The 15,509-nt window shown below is 32.6% G+C and overlaps 1 protein-coding gene across 1 annotated transcript in view; it reads left to right on the top strand.

Moving 5' to 3' along the window:
• The window catches only part of LOC137660282 (uncharacterized), a 58,877-nt gene that overhangs the window by 42,223 nt on the left and 1,145 nt on the right, over positions 1-15,509 (top strand). The window contains 10 exon segments of the mRNA XM_068395063.1: positions 14-83; positions 3,507-3,617; positions 5,122-5,346; positions 5,657-5,799; positions 6,147-6,900; positions 7,046-7,289; positions 7,512-7,663; positions 8,376-8,417; positions 9,932-10,137; positions 10,411-15,509. The exon segment at positions 10,411-15,509 is cut by the window's right edge and continues 1,145 nt beyond it. Of these exon segments, the coding sequence (XP_068251164.1) occupies positions 14-83; positions 3,507-3,617; positions 5,122-5,346; positions 5,657-5,799; positions 6,147-6,900; positions 7,046-7,289; positions 7,512-7,663; positions 8,376-8,417; positions 9,932-10,137; positions 10,411-10,420 (1,957 nt within the window). The 3' untranslated portion in view covers positions 10,421-15,509.

The raw sequence follows: 15,509 nt of genomic DNA, 5'->3' as shown, positions 1-15,509 counted from the left end.
GACTGACCAAGTATTCCCTCCTCCTGAAGGCTATTCATAAAAAGACAAATTCGGAAGACCACAAGATTATCCTTCAGGATATGGTGAGTTAAAGCTAACAATAAAGGACATGGGAACGTATTTTGTATATATATATATATATATATATATATGTGTGTGTGTATATATATATATATATATATATATATATATATATATATATATATATTTATATATTTATATATATATAAATATATATATATATATGTGTGTGTGTGTATATATATATATATATATATATATATATATATATATATATATATATATATGTGTGTGTGTATATATATATATATATATATATATATATATATATATATATATATATATATATCCCATGTTTCAACTATTTTATAGGACTTTCCACTGATCACAAAGCCAGTGTTACCTTACAGAGATATATAACTTTCTATTGGAATCCTTCTTTTGCGTTTTTTTCTTATCACTTGTCTTCCCTCCTTAATTTTATGTTTTCTTCTTCCCTCCATTTGTTTTAATTGGATTTCTGTTTGAGCTTCGTCCCTTCCATGAAGTGTGCAGCGAAGATAAATGTTGCTCTGACTGGTTCCAAGTGAAATTTATTTCCTGTCAGAAAATTATAGAAGGATAAAACTAAAGATATTTATTTTGGACCAGGAAGAAATTGAATAGTTTGATGAAAGTTCGTGTTTCTAACTGTTATATATGCAGTAATAATGAATGCTAATGTCGTTGACAGAAATAAAGGAAATAAACTCTGAAGATAGAACCCCTGTTTTTGATAGTCCTTTCAAGAATTGTTTATTCTTGAAGACTGATAAGATTTCCCTCTTCGAATGGTAAAGAATTGCCAGAAAAAACTTTCAAGATTAACGTCTTTGACAGAAATTATTCATCGCCGTTAGTAACGAGGCAAATTTAAAATATTTTCTTTAGTTGTTACAATGTTATAATAAACTGTTTATCCGCTGTTGATAATGTCTTTTTAGTATTAATACGTTGGCTACCTCTAACCAAGAACATTGATAATCTCCCCACTATAATAAAAAGCAAGTCTCTCTCTCTATCTCTCTCTCTCTCTCTCTCTCTCTCTCTCTCTCTCTCTCTCTCTCTCTCTCTCTCTCTCTCTCTCTCTCTCATATATATATATATATATATATATACATATATATGTATATATATATATATATATATATATATATATATATATATATATATATATATATATATACATATATATGTATATATATATATATATATATATATATATATATATATATATATATATATATATCTTTCCATTACCGCTCAGAGGTATTCCCTAACGTATAACTACCAGTCCGTCAGGTAGGAGAGAGGAAGTAGCCATACCCTGGTGTGTGTGCCTATCTATCAAAATATCTAGCCGTTATTTTGGACGGGTCGCGTACACTAGTAGTATTATACTCTCACAGGGAACGCTGTGTATGATCAGAAAATACTTGATTTTTACATTAACACCGAGGGAGAAAAATCTGTCTTTTACTGTTTGTTTTACCATTTCTTTAATTCGAAACTCTCTTGGAAAGATTTCGGAACAAAACCGTCACACCATTCCACGTGATGAATGAATTTCCTAAGACGTGCCTGCGGGCAAGGAGACAGACCATATTCTGTCTCCTTGAGGAAGAGAAATTCTTTTTTCTTTGCGCCCTCCGAAGAAACGCCTAATGGTATTAGCTCTTGGGTCTTCTTTCTCTTGAAGATATCTCGAAGGTTGAATAAAACCTATCTGTATTGGAGGAAGGTTTTCTTCAGGCATCTGATTCTTCGAAACTCTTTTTCTCGTAGTCAAAGTATGATTGGTTGTCGAGGTATTTCTGCTTGTTTTCTATGTCGGTGTCTCAGATGATGACATGAAAACAAGTACCAGATGTTATGTTAGAAGTTTGATTTAGTTAGATGATCAGCTGTTTTATAGACTGAAACTCCAGTCTTAGAAAACAAGTAAACAACGTCTCTCTCTCTCTCTCTCTCTCTCTCTCTCTCTCTCTCTCTCTTAGAGGAATGCGCTTACAAGCGTATTTACACACACACACACACACACACACACACTCACACACACACACATATATATATATATATATATATATATATATATATATATATATATATGTGTGTGTGTGTGTGTGTGTATGTGTGTGAGTGTGTTTCTTTCTGAGTGTGTATGTAAAAGTAAAGTAAAGTAAAAGAAAATTATTCAAACGTAATTCTTTTCGTGTCCTTTTGTTGTAGACCGGAAATATTTTGTTCCTCTTGTTTGCAGCATTTTTAACACTGGAATATATTTCCTCTAAAAGTTGCCAGCTGAGGACCTACCACTCAGGTACAGTTGGACACAGGAATTCCTTGTATACCTCGCTCTGAGGAAGTGCACCCACTCACACCATTACTGTTCGGCGAGTTCCTGTGTTTGGCCTGCCCGTCACCTCTACCATCTCTGCCTACACTAGCTGATTGGTTACCCGCCGCGAAGTGAGGGTGTGACAGAGTGCATTTCTTCGCAGCAAGGTGTACCAGAGACTCTTGTGTTCAACTGTACGTTCTTAACGAAATCAAGAAATTCCAAATATATATTAAAAGTGAATTTATATATACAGTAAAAGTTAAAACCGATTGGACAGCAAGATTGAAGACAGAAAGCCATAACGGAGGTTAAAGCGGAAAGCTAAAAAGTGGACGCAGCTGTAAATATCATATTGTAATGCCTATAGTGCACCTCTACTGTAGGCACCCTGTAATGTATACTGGTGGTACTGTCCTCTGCGGGAGATATCTCAGGATTGGCCATAAATATATCAAAAACAATTATCCTTTTATGAAAAAAAAATTTGTCATATCATCATTTCATTAATGTATTTGTTTGGGGGTGTTTAGAAATGCTCTCCAAGTGTTGTTTAAAAACGGTCAATCAAGTTACAGCTTTCGTAAGAATATTTTGAAACGAATTTAACAATTACATTTAGGTTTTTTTAACAAACATTGCACGCTCCGTGGAAAATTAATATTTTTTTTTTCTTTACATTAATGATTTTACCAAAGTGTTTGTTTTGATGAAAGGGATCAAGAATTATTCATGTAGCACTGAAGATTGTCCATCACAATTTATATATAATTTTTGTATAAATTTTATTCTTTTTAAGTCTAGAAGTCAATTCTAATATAATTTTATTAAATGTATTTACCCTTTCCGAATCTAACACATTTCAACTCATATGTAATTTTTTCTGAAATTATCTTATTTCTATTCTTTATTTCAATACACTTTATCGTATATTTATTTATACAAAATATTCGTGCTCATCAAGAGTGTGATACTGTAAATATGTCTTGTATAAGGTGTATATATTTAGAAAAGATATTTCCACTCAATCTAAGAATACCTGCATTAATACTGTTGTGTTCCATGTAACCGTAAGCGCATTAAAATTAACGCCCTTTTTCTTTTTCAGATAACACATGTGGAAAATTTCGTCTCGAATGTGAATTCCGCTCTGAGGCACAAACACGAACAGGAAAGATTACGAGATATTGCTAAAAGAATAGAGGCATACGAAGCTGTGGTAAGGGATCTACTTTTTTTTTCTTTCTTTCTTTTTATAGACAGATCAATCTTGTGTACCACAAACAAAAGCCATGCTCATTCAGATTTATTCTGGAAATAATCGTACTTTGTTTCCCTTGCACAATAGCATTGTTCAGTACAGTGGTGACATGTTCGCCTAGCATTCGCATGGCAGGAGATCGATCCCAGCTAGGGACCGTGAGTTTAAGTTGTTTACTGGGGAGGCCATAGCTGTGGTTTGGCACTATAGTAGGGGGTAGGGCTAGCCCGGCGGACGTTCTGGTGAGTATCTTTTCTGATGAAATTAGAACTGAAATCAGACACCTTTACCTTTCCCTTTGATATATCCTTTGAAACATTTGAGTATATCCGCATTCCTCTTTAATCTGAGCTTTGCCCATTTCTATTTACTAGCAGGAGGAAAGTATGCTTACACATAAGAAGTATTCAACGAAAGTGTAATGAGATTAAAATTTGGAATTAGAAAAATGATGTAGAAATAGGTATCAGTCTTCTTTAGGGTTTACATAGTTTGAAAGATTCACCTTCAACATATTTTTTTATATCAACTATCTCCATTATTGAAATTTTAACATTCTTAAGAAACAATTCTTTATAGATAAGATTTATATTTTTAGATATCACAGAATTTTATCTCTTAATTTATTTTTTAATCACTTATGTTTCTTGCATGATTATTTTCTTATTTATTAGATATAATATATAACATATTTTATCTCTCCCGAATTTATTCAGGTCAGCTCTGTGAGAGTCAAGCTTGACTTATTGTCTGGTAAATCCCCTCATTTTAATAGTAATACATTATCTAAAGGGATAAAGGCGTTGTTTTTTAAGAGTTTATTCATTTAATTGTGGGTTAATTTTAAAGAAAATAGAAGCAGGTAAAGTTTAGCAGAGTATAGGGAAATGTTTTTGTCTTGATTATTATCCATTATGACGTTTAATTTCTTGCAATCAAACAGAATTAACTGAATTAATTCATTGTGTCTTCATTTCTGTCTTTTATGAGCACCTAATTGATTGTACGTATATTGTACTTTAATATCCATCAGAATAAAGGGTATTCAGTATTTTAAGTCATTATGAAATATAATTATTGTACATTTGGTTATAAAAAGGGTATTGTTGGTACTTTGCAAAATATAGATAGTTACTCTTTTAAAAACAAATAATGCTTGGCAATAGTAGTAATCTCTCTCTTATATATATATATATATATATATATATATATATATATATATATATATATATATATATATATATATATATATATATATATATATATATATATACATACATACATACATATCTATCCATTCACGCCCATCTCTCCCTGTCCCTCGGGTAGGGGGGAGATGGAGTAGTAATACCCTGGTGAGAGGAGGTTGTGTACATATATATCTAAATATTCAGCCTTCTTTTTTTTGGTCGAGTCGTGTGCACTAGTGTTGATAATAACCGTTTTCTTGTCTTTCCAACAGGAGGCTCGTGATGACGAATTGGAGAAAGTAGTCAAGAATTACTCCGACCTAAGCCTAACTCAGCCTATGCCCGGATGCCCCGAACATCTTCCACGGCACATCCTTCACCATGGTGACCTTAGACTAAGGGATCCCCATTCCTCCAAGATGGATGTACACGTTTTCCTCTTCACGGACCTGTTGCTCATTACCAAAGTGACCCAGCGAAAGGCAGAGAAGGTCAAGGTAGGTCATGGCTTAATATTCTTGCTTAAATGTTGTAGTTTTACATTTTATGAGAAAACATTGAATAAATGTCATGGTAATAAGAAAAAGAACTAAAATGTGAAAACATCACCAAATTATGTTTTCAGGGCTGTCATGTTGTGTGTTCAGTGCAATTTATGCCACATGAAATGTAACAACTGATATATATATATATATATATATATATATATATATATATATATATATATATATATATATATATATATATATATATATATATATATGCAGTCGTCAAAACTAGAATTAACACATTGCTGTTTTCCAACAGATTATTCGACCACCGTATCATGTAGAACGGCTGATTATTGTAGATCTCAAAGATACAAATTCCATTGGCCTTGTGTCCATTAATGAGTGGAATGTGGCTGTAGCGGCATTTACGCTTCAGTGTCCCGACCAGCGAACACACAGGTAAGTACAGTATATGAAGTATTCCAGACTGATTTAAAATTTTGGTTGGGAGTACTTATGCCTTGCATTTTTAAGTAAAAAGTTATGTAATTGTTTTCTACCTTTATAAATGAAATGCAAGGAAAAGGTAGTTCTATTTTGGTGTATCAAGTGTATTTTACCTTTAAATGAGTAACATTTGAATCTAAAACTAACTTTAAGAGCCCATTTAATATGAATTTTTCTTGATTTATCGTGAAAATTACCGGAAATAATAAGTAAAGTTTTTAGAGAGTACAGTTTATTTATTTGTAAATTCCTTTAGTACATATTTGTTTATGAAACTAAATGGAATTATCACTTTTCAGGACTTGGCATGATGCTCTAAAACGTGCAAAGGAGCAATACAAAGAAGCTCAACAGGCTCGTGATGTAATGATATACGATGACATTACCTGTGTGGGACATTTGGCTCCTCGATCCCCACGCCCTGGTTCCTCTAGAGCTTCTAGGGTATCAAGTCTTGCACATTCACACTCAGGTTCTATTGACCTTAACGAACATTCTCCTGCCTCGACTCACCATCCTCCCAGTTTTGACATGTCAGAAATCAGGGCATCTAGTGCATCCAGTGATGATTCCATTGCCCCTACAGAAGGGGAAATCCAAAGATCTAAATCCCTGGAAAGTGGGGCTTACACATCAACGTCTCCACGCCCAGAACGTCGCCCTGCATTTCCAAAAACACCCAACACACTTAGCGTAATACCTCCTTATTCTGCTGGACAGTCCCTCCCAAATCTTACTGTTGAATCTGCCCACTCTCTTCGTGTACCTAATAACCTGAGCAATAACCCTAAAGCTTTGTCTGCTTGTAACCGTGGGGTCTCCTATCCTCCTCCTTCACCTCGTACTTTAAGAAGATCAGCTCCAGTACCTCAGTCTCGAAACCCACCATTAATAAAAACCAGGCATGTCACTTCCATGGTCGGGTCCCCTCAAGAGATAGAACAAGCAGATCAAGATGAATCTTTAAGAAGTGGGGGACCTCGAAGAATATCACGCACTGATAGAATGGACAATCGTCGCTACCATACAGCTGGTGCTATCGATGACATTAAGGTTTGTGAATCTGTTGAGAGTGCTGTATGTGAAAATGTTTGAGTTGTATGTTATTTGACAGAGTTCTATGAAAATCAACAAATCATTATTTCTTGTTTTTTATCTGCATAATAATTATTTTGTGTATTTTTTTTCTTTTTTACAGAAACAAGACACAAAAGATGCCACAATTCATAAGCGTCTTTCCTGGAATTATGGCCAAGGTCCCCCTCCCTCACGGGACCTAGGTAATGATCAAGGGAAACTGGGTCGTCACAAGCATGCTGTTAAGAGCATTTCCTGCGAGTCTATGCATAGCTCATCGGGAGTCTCGTCAACCTCGTCACTTCACCGATCAATGGGTTCTGAAGTTGAAACTTTAGAAAATATAGATGATAATGAACTTGAAGGTAAAGTGATCTCAGTTATATATCCAGTTTTATTCTATTTTGCTCTGAATATACATTACTGTATATACATTACTGTATATAGAATCCTTTAAAATTGGCACATGATTTCTAAATGACTACAGTTGGTGATGCGCACTACTATTAGAATGCTTTAAAATGTGTTATTGTATTTCTAAAATACTACAGTTGGTGATATTTTAATAATGACTGACTCTTTTGCAGATGGTGAAAGTACTGTTGTTGACTTGACAGTGAGTGATTGTACTAGTTTGAAGATATCACCTCACATTTCAACAACATATATCTGTCATGACTCTGACATTACCCTTGGTGTATGTTCACAGTACATTACTCAACCAAACAGTGCTGCTGAGGTAAGTCCCTTCAAGGTTTTTTTTTTTTCTGCAAGATTATGTGTACTTTGTTGGTTATTAGCCAAATGATAATGATTATATTAAGTTTCATTTTAGTATTAGTACTGTGGAAAGAGTAACTACCATCTGATTTTTACTTAATGTGTTCTTTAGGTCTGGAAAATATAGAATGTGGTTAGTGGCCTTTGTGTTTTGTAGGTTAATTGCAAATGGATGTTACTTTCAGTTGCATAATGTTGAATTAATATAGAATATGGGTAATGGTCAATTCTATTGTCCCATGGTAGTCTATTTGAAATTTCCCTGTCTTTCAATCTGTTTGACAGGAGTTCGAGCCTTGCTCAAGCTCTATAGTTTCTAGTAGTGTCTGCAACCTCACCGTCCTTGTTAGATTGGGAATGTGGGGTTTGGGGGAGCCTATAGGTCTACCTGCAGAGTTATCAGCAGCCATTGCCTGGTCTACCTTGGTCCTAGCTTGGAGAGGGGCTTGGGCGCTGATCATATGTACAGTATATATAGTCGGTTTCTAGGGTATTGTCCTATCCCTTGCCTCTGCCAGTCATGAGCGACCTTTAAACACTACATTTCATTTCTATTTGCAGTTGAATGTTAAATGCTTTAAATGGGAATGGTAATTTCATCTACATAAATATTGCATTATGAATTCACACTTGAGACCTAAATGAGAAAGGGAATATTTGTTTGCTTCTAGGTCAGAAGTCGATGTTACAGCAGTTCTCGTTATGCTGTCCATGTAAGTGCAATTGTTGATGAGCAAGAGTTTGTGCAAAAAAATAATTCAGAAAATTTCCAAAGGAGAAACTAAGAGATTTTGCTTATTGGAATTCAATTTAAAGCCAATACAGGCCTTGATTCTTTTTATAAGCATTTTACCAACCACTGTTTTATGAATTATGAGATTTTGAAGGCATGACTTTGGTACACTTTTATTCAGTCACATGTTTGTATGAGATTTGAAGCCTTACAAGAAAATTTATTTGCACTTTTTACGCGGGTACCAAGACGAAAGTACTACGTGTATTTATCTACTCATTTTTTTGGAGCATGCCTTTTCTTGAAAAATACAACAGTGCATCTTTACATCTGCCAGTGTACTTTTATTTAGATACTTATGAAAAATTACCTGCTAAATCGGATATAGAAAAACTTCTATATTTTTATTTTATTATTTATCTTTTTTTTTATGAACTTGTTGCCTGAAAACAAAACTGTCATTTACAATTTTATAATAATGCTTCAATTTTTGCATGCATGAGCATGAACCTTTTAGAAATGATAATACCTATACTGCTGTCCTTTCATGCTTTTTTGGAGTTCTATGTAAATCTCGGCATTATCAAAATATTTAATGCATAGAGCATGCTTATAATACTTTGAAATACCAAAGTCTCATCTCCAAAGGTGAATGATTTCACTCATTAGCACCGATTCTTTAACCTTAAAATTGTATTTGGTTTCAATGATTGTGATCAATCGTAATTATTCTGACTACCGTACATGAAAATCTTACATAACCTTCAGACTCATTTGAACTAGGATATATATATATATATATATATATATATATATATATATATATATATATATATATATATATATATATATACAGTATATATATATATATATATATATATATATATATATATATATATATATATAACATAGTCTTCTAAAATCTATTTTAATCCATATAAAATCATAAGTTTCACTAATGGAAACTGCTAATGTGCAATAATTTTGACATTCAAACCTTAACAGTAATAGTTTGCATTTTTTGCATTTATTTCAAAGTATTACTGTTGGAGAAACTGCTGAGATGATGTGCGTTTCAAAATCATAGAACTTTTTCATCAGTACAAAAACTTCAGCATCATTAAACTTAGCCATTGGGAAATGCTTGGATTTTTTTTTTTATACAAGTTTGTTTGAAAAATTATTGTTATCTTGAATGTAAGGTTAGAACTGAAAAATATTTTTAAATCTCAACTTTTGAATATGGCTTACATGAACATAGTATTAAACATGTAGTATTTTCATTTATAAAAGTCCTTTTATTTATTCTTACATGAATGAATAAAGCGAGTGATAACTGTAACATGCCTTTCCCTTGTACATTTGGATAAAATGTAAGCATACAGGTAAATAAAATCTCATACTCCTCACCTATTAAAGAGCTATAATGTAAGGTCTCCACAACGGTGAATAGTACTTCGAAATCTCTTCACAAGACTATTTTTTTTTTTGCAGCCAAATGAAGGTTGTGAGAATTTGGTGAAGATTGACGTCTCGGAAACAGATCCAGGGATTTCATCTGTGCAGATAACTGTCACCGAGGGTGCTGCCTCTTCTTCCTCTTTGAATTTGTCCTCGTCAACCAGTGAAGGTGCCTCCTCAAAGTCTGATAACATGAGAATGAGAGAGATTTTGTTGAATGATGCATCTGTTGAGGCTTCGTAAGTACGCTTATACATTGTACTGTATTATCAATAAGTGAAAAATTATATTGCTTTGCAAATATTGCATGCTACTCAGTTTTTTCAGGAAGAGTTTGGACAACAATTTAGTCATCAATGAAACCTTGCCAAGAAATTTATAATGATCAACTTTGATTATTTGCGGAGGTAAATAGTGGATCCATTTAACTACCAAGAGTATTCTGAAAGAGGTAAGAAATTATTCTTACCTGAAATTCATACCCTAGTTTAAAAATACTTTCTTTTTTCCAGTGATGTATGAGTGGAGCCAAAGACATCCTTTTGAGGACAAACGCCACTCCATTTGCTGCCTCGACGCTGTGATTGTTATTCTATGGCAACCTTTCATAGCCTTATCCATTGTGATGTCAGCTTGAGGTCATTCCGAAGAGGAAAGAAAGAGTTTTAGTTCAGGACAAGAAAATTTAGTTTGCTGATGGTGATGGAAATGTTAAATTAAAAGTTATGTTTAACCACAGAACTCATCTTGGGTGAAATGTTACAAGACATTATAGTGTTTGTTTTGAACCTTTACAATAGAAATCATATACAGCCTTGTTTGTGCTTCTACTTGTGATGGTAAGGTCATGGGGTAGGAGGGATCAACTGTGAAAATATGATCGAATAACCTCCTTTTTCTACAGAACCAGAGTGAAATATGTTGACCTGTGTTGACTTTGATACTTTTTATGCCCCTAACCTCCTCCGCCTTCCAAAGTTGTTACTACGGTCCACTTGTGACTTGGATATACAGACCCCACCAACTCCTGTGTGCGCGTGTGCGTGTGTGTGTATGTGTGTAACCTTCATATTTCTTTTGTACATTCCACTCTGTGGCAAGAAGTATTTATTGTTTCATTTTCTAATCATTCCATGCATCCTGGTATCTATAGCTTCTACCCACAATTATATGTGGATTTTGTATGATACAGTTGGATACCAGCAATGCATAAAATATCTCTAAAACAGTAAAATAGTCTAGTATAGGCCTATGTATATATGTGTATTGACATTATACCTTTTTGTGAATTTCAACTATTTTTATATCCTAATCATTCTGCAAAGCTGCAACCTAGTCCTAGATGCTCTAGTTCTTGTTAATTATTAAAAAAAATGGAAAGAAAGTTGAAATTTTTTTCAGATCTTTCTAGAAAATAATGTACAGTCTATTTTATATTGTGTCCTTATATCTTAGATCTATAGATATATATATATATAAATATATGATTAAATAGATATACATAGTTCCTTACTGAGTCTTTGTAACCAGTGAAGAAACACTTGTCATTCTAGTTAATGGAAGTTGATCCTTGTGCAGATTTGTACAGAAATTTTTTTGGAATTCCAATACACTGTACTGTATAGCTGTAAGCCTGTAAGCACAATGCAATTCGTGCTGGACTTTTCATTGTGTTATGATATATTAATAACTTGAGTGATTCTGTTGTAAGTTTCAATCATCTGCTGTTGAGTTAATTATTTTTTTATCAAATAAACAACAACAACATATTGCAGCAACAATCAGCTTTACCAAAAAATAGCATATTACGATCATTTGTTATGTTTTTTTTCTCTTCATTTCAGCATATGGTAAGAGTCTTGCATGACTTGGAAATATGAGTGATAGAACTAATGGAAGATCTGCCCATATGGAAAAACAGAAAGGAGACACTGCACTCTGTAAAATAACTAAAAGTAGTTTTTTGTTGTAGATGATCTTTCGTGGATCTCTGGTAACAACTGGCTTATTTATTGATCCAGTACTTCCTGTCTTATTTACATTTTATAATCATATCACTGAAAGCCTTTTCTACTTGATTCATGTGACAATCTTCTGCATGTACCGAGTGAGTTAGTTTCACAGTATCGCGTAACGCTGTAGAAGTATATAGACAGAATGATAAAGAATATAGAAAAGTTTTAGATGTTTTACCTAGATGGTGAATAAAAAATTCTTGTGATCGGTATTCAGTATTAAACATAGATCAATAGGATGCTAGTAAATTTCCTATGCGTTTGAAACAGACTTGAAGTGAAATATGTGGAGGCATTTTTTTTTCTTTAACCTTGTTGAATATTGACAACAGTAGAAGCCAGTTAACAAGAGATCTAATCACAAACTGCCTTGTGTTGGGTAATATGAACTCTAGGTACAAACTCTTCAGCAGACTCTTGAGAGTAAAAGTATCTGTTCATTGTACCTATACTTCAAAGTCCACACTATGATAAATAGTAGTTAGCCTGTGTACATACGATTTCTCATGACCATCATCAAGAGTGCTTGGTTGGTACGCATATCTTGAGTGCTTTCAAAAATTTTGAATTTGATATAATGAATTCCTAATGAAATAGGCAGATGCAAAAGAAGCCATATTATCGCGTCATGTCGTGTAGAAAAATTTGTGATACTTTTTTCAAAGAGATTTTAAAAGATTCTGATCTTCCATCAAAACAAGCGGTAAGTCTTAAATTATGTGGCTGTGTTTGTGTCTTAGCTTTGTCAAGTGTCTTTTTCTGGGGAGACAAAAGACACTTTGACCATGCTTGCTATTCCTCTATAAAATTTTGCCCTTTAAGACTAATTGCTATTTTTCTGGTAATATAAGACTCAGGATATGCTTGAAATATAAATATTGGTGTGTTATACTATGTATATACATATGTATAAAAGTATATATGTAATATATATTCATCCATATATATATCATATGTATATATATGTTTATGTATATATATATGATTCTATGCACACACTGTATATATATAGAATTTTTGATAATCTGTAAATACTGCTTTGGATAATGAAACAGCAGTATTTAGTAAGAGAATCACTTGCATAATGCACTGTCCAGCTGTTAGTGCATTGATATACAGTTAGACATTCCCACTTCAGGATAAATTTATTTTTTGTGAATGACATTTTCTTTTATAGATATTTGACCTGTAATGCTCAGGTGACAATGCTAAGCTATAATCTAAAAAAAACTATGGGTTTGATTTGCACACATTATGTCCGTGAGTTTTTGATCTTTTGTGATAAAAAAGTTACTTGCAGACTTTAGCCTAGTGCTTATATTTATGATTTGTTAACCATTTTTTTCAAATTGAAATACGTAAGTTTGGAAATACTTAACCCTAAATAATGACCTTTTTCCAATTTTTGCTATTCAGACTGTTAAAATATCAGTGGTATCGCAGTGACCAATCTGTAACACCGATCTGTAGTCTTTCTGGAATCCTTTAGCTGCCTCTGATTTGTTATTCAGCATGTACAACAGTGTCATCGTTATGGTTACGAGTTTTTGATTAATGTATAGTGAAGGAATTGCATCAAAATATTACTTCTTTACAATTAACCTTTTGATTGTTGTTATACTGAAAATCTGTTATTTAGATGCAGCCCAAGTATAGGTAGTTTTAAACTAATGGTTTATTTATCAGATTTAAATGCTAAATAATTCACATTTGTTTATTAATTGTACACTGACATTTTCTTTTGGCAAAGAGTTGGCTTGCAGTACATGCGGTTTAGATTCAACATGCATATGTCATATACTCAACTCTTAGCACTAAAATTGCATGAGTTAGTGTAATATGCTGATAGTAATGTATTTGTTTTCCACACTTATATTTTGCTTTACAGACAAAGTTGTAATTTTACAGTATTTTTAGAATGAGCAGTACTTTGACATTTATTATCTGTTAATTGTTTTTTAAAAACTCATTTCAGAGTTTTATTTCAAACAAATGCTAGTAATTTAACACGAGACAAATTCTTGTTGAACTGATTAATATGCTTTTGAAATATTGACATAAGTAAACTTTTAGTCAGTGCAGTATAAAGAAAAAAATTGAATCAACAGATCAGGTTTATTTATTAATCTCATACGTAAGTTAGCATTATTAGGATTTCCTTTATAAGTTGTAAATCACACAGTTATGAACAGATTACAGCATCCAATTGAGATAAAATGAATAATTGTAGCATATGGAAAGTTTTACTTTACTATTTTCATGTATAGCAGATGAAAATTTTGAACGTGTTTATATGCAAATATATTTATCAGTTAATTTCGAGGATGGAAATATTTAGTATTCATTAAAACAATTCAGTTTATGGTGAAAAGCTAAAACTTAAGTGATAATGGTATTTGGTTTGACAAAATAACCACAAAATGCATATGATTTTACCATAAATTTTGTACTGAAACAGTACCTGATTTTCTATGCCATAATTACGTGAGGTGGCATTGACTGGATATTTTGAGAAGTTGATTGAAGCTTTGATTTTACAAAATAGTAGAAGAAAGGAAAAGAAATGATTCAAGTAATGTTCTAGTTGTATAATTGACACTTTTTGTAGTACAGTATTGACCTTTACATGCGTCCATTCATATTCCCATACAGAGGTCAGTAAAGCTAGTCTAATTATAGATGGAATTCTCTTCTGTTAAGTAGGATTCACTATTATCAAGAGATCCTGTCCACATTAATTTATCAGTAAAGATATCAGGTGCAGTATTTTAATCTACATAAAAGTGGTCTTGTCCTTTATTCAAATTCACATTGCGCTATTAATAAATCATTTTGACATATGCGATTTAATTTTGAAATTTGAGACACATAAGCTCAGTAAAACTTAATGGCAAAGGTTATAGCTTTCTGAGCTTATTAGCATTGGGAGGAAATATCAAATTATAATTATATTTGATAGTGTTATTTTACTGTATTTTAGGCGAGCCTTGCTAATGGTATTTTTCTTTTTTCTATCAGAAGATTACTGTTCGTAGTCGATACATTATTGGTTTTGATAAATATGCTATATTTTGTTTTTAATTCGAGTATTTGTGGAATTAAGCCTGTTATGTTTAAAGAGATTCGGAGGCAAATGGAGACTGTTAATGCCCTTTCCTTCTGAACCCAGTCAAACACTGCAATCAGCAATAAACAAAATTATAAAACTAACAATCAACCCTTCATCTTGAAAAGACTGAAACCATTATGTCTGCATACAAAGATGTTCAGTTACACATTTGATTACATCAATTCATGTTAAACTTGAGTTTGAAAGCATTTATGTTGTACAGTAAATCTTTACACCTCTATTGTATGTACAGTATATGAACATTTATAGCCTACTGTACAGTACTGTACTGTAGTGGATACGTATATTTGACAAATTTATGTCTTGGTGATTGCATTTTTTCTTTCAAGAGACCCAAGAATATCAAACTTTTTAACATTAATTTTTTTTCAAAATCTCCTAAATGACCATAAAATGACTACACTAATGACTTGTTGAATACAAAAGCAGTGATAGAAAGTACAACTCAGTGATTTTGAATTATTGT

This window comes from Palaemon carinicauda, chromosome 20, assembly GCF_036898095.1.
Source record: "Palaemon carinicauda isolate YSFRI2023 chromosome 20, ASM3689809v2, whole genome shotgun sequence".
NCBI lineage: Eukaryota > Metazoa > Arthropoda > Malacostraca > Decapoda > Palaemonidae > Palaemon > Palaemon carinicauda.
This window is presented reverse-complemented; position numbering and strand designations above follow the sequence as displayed.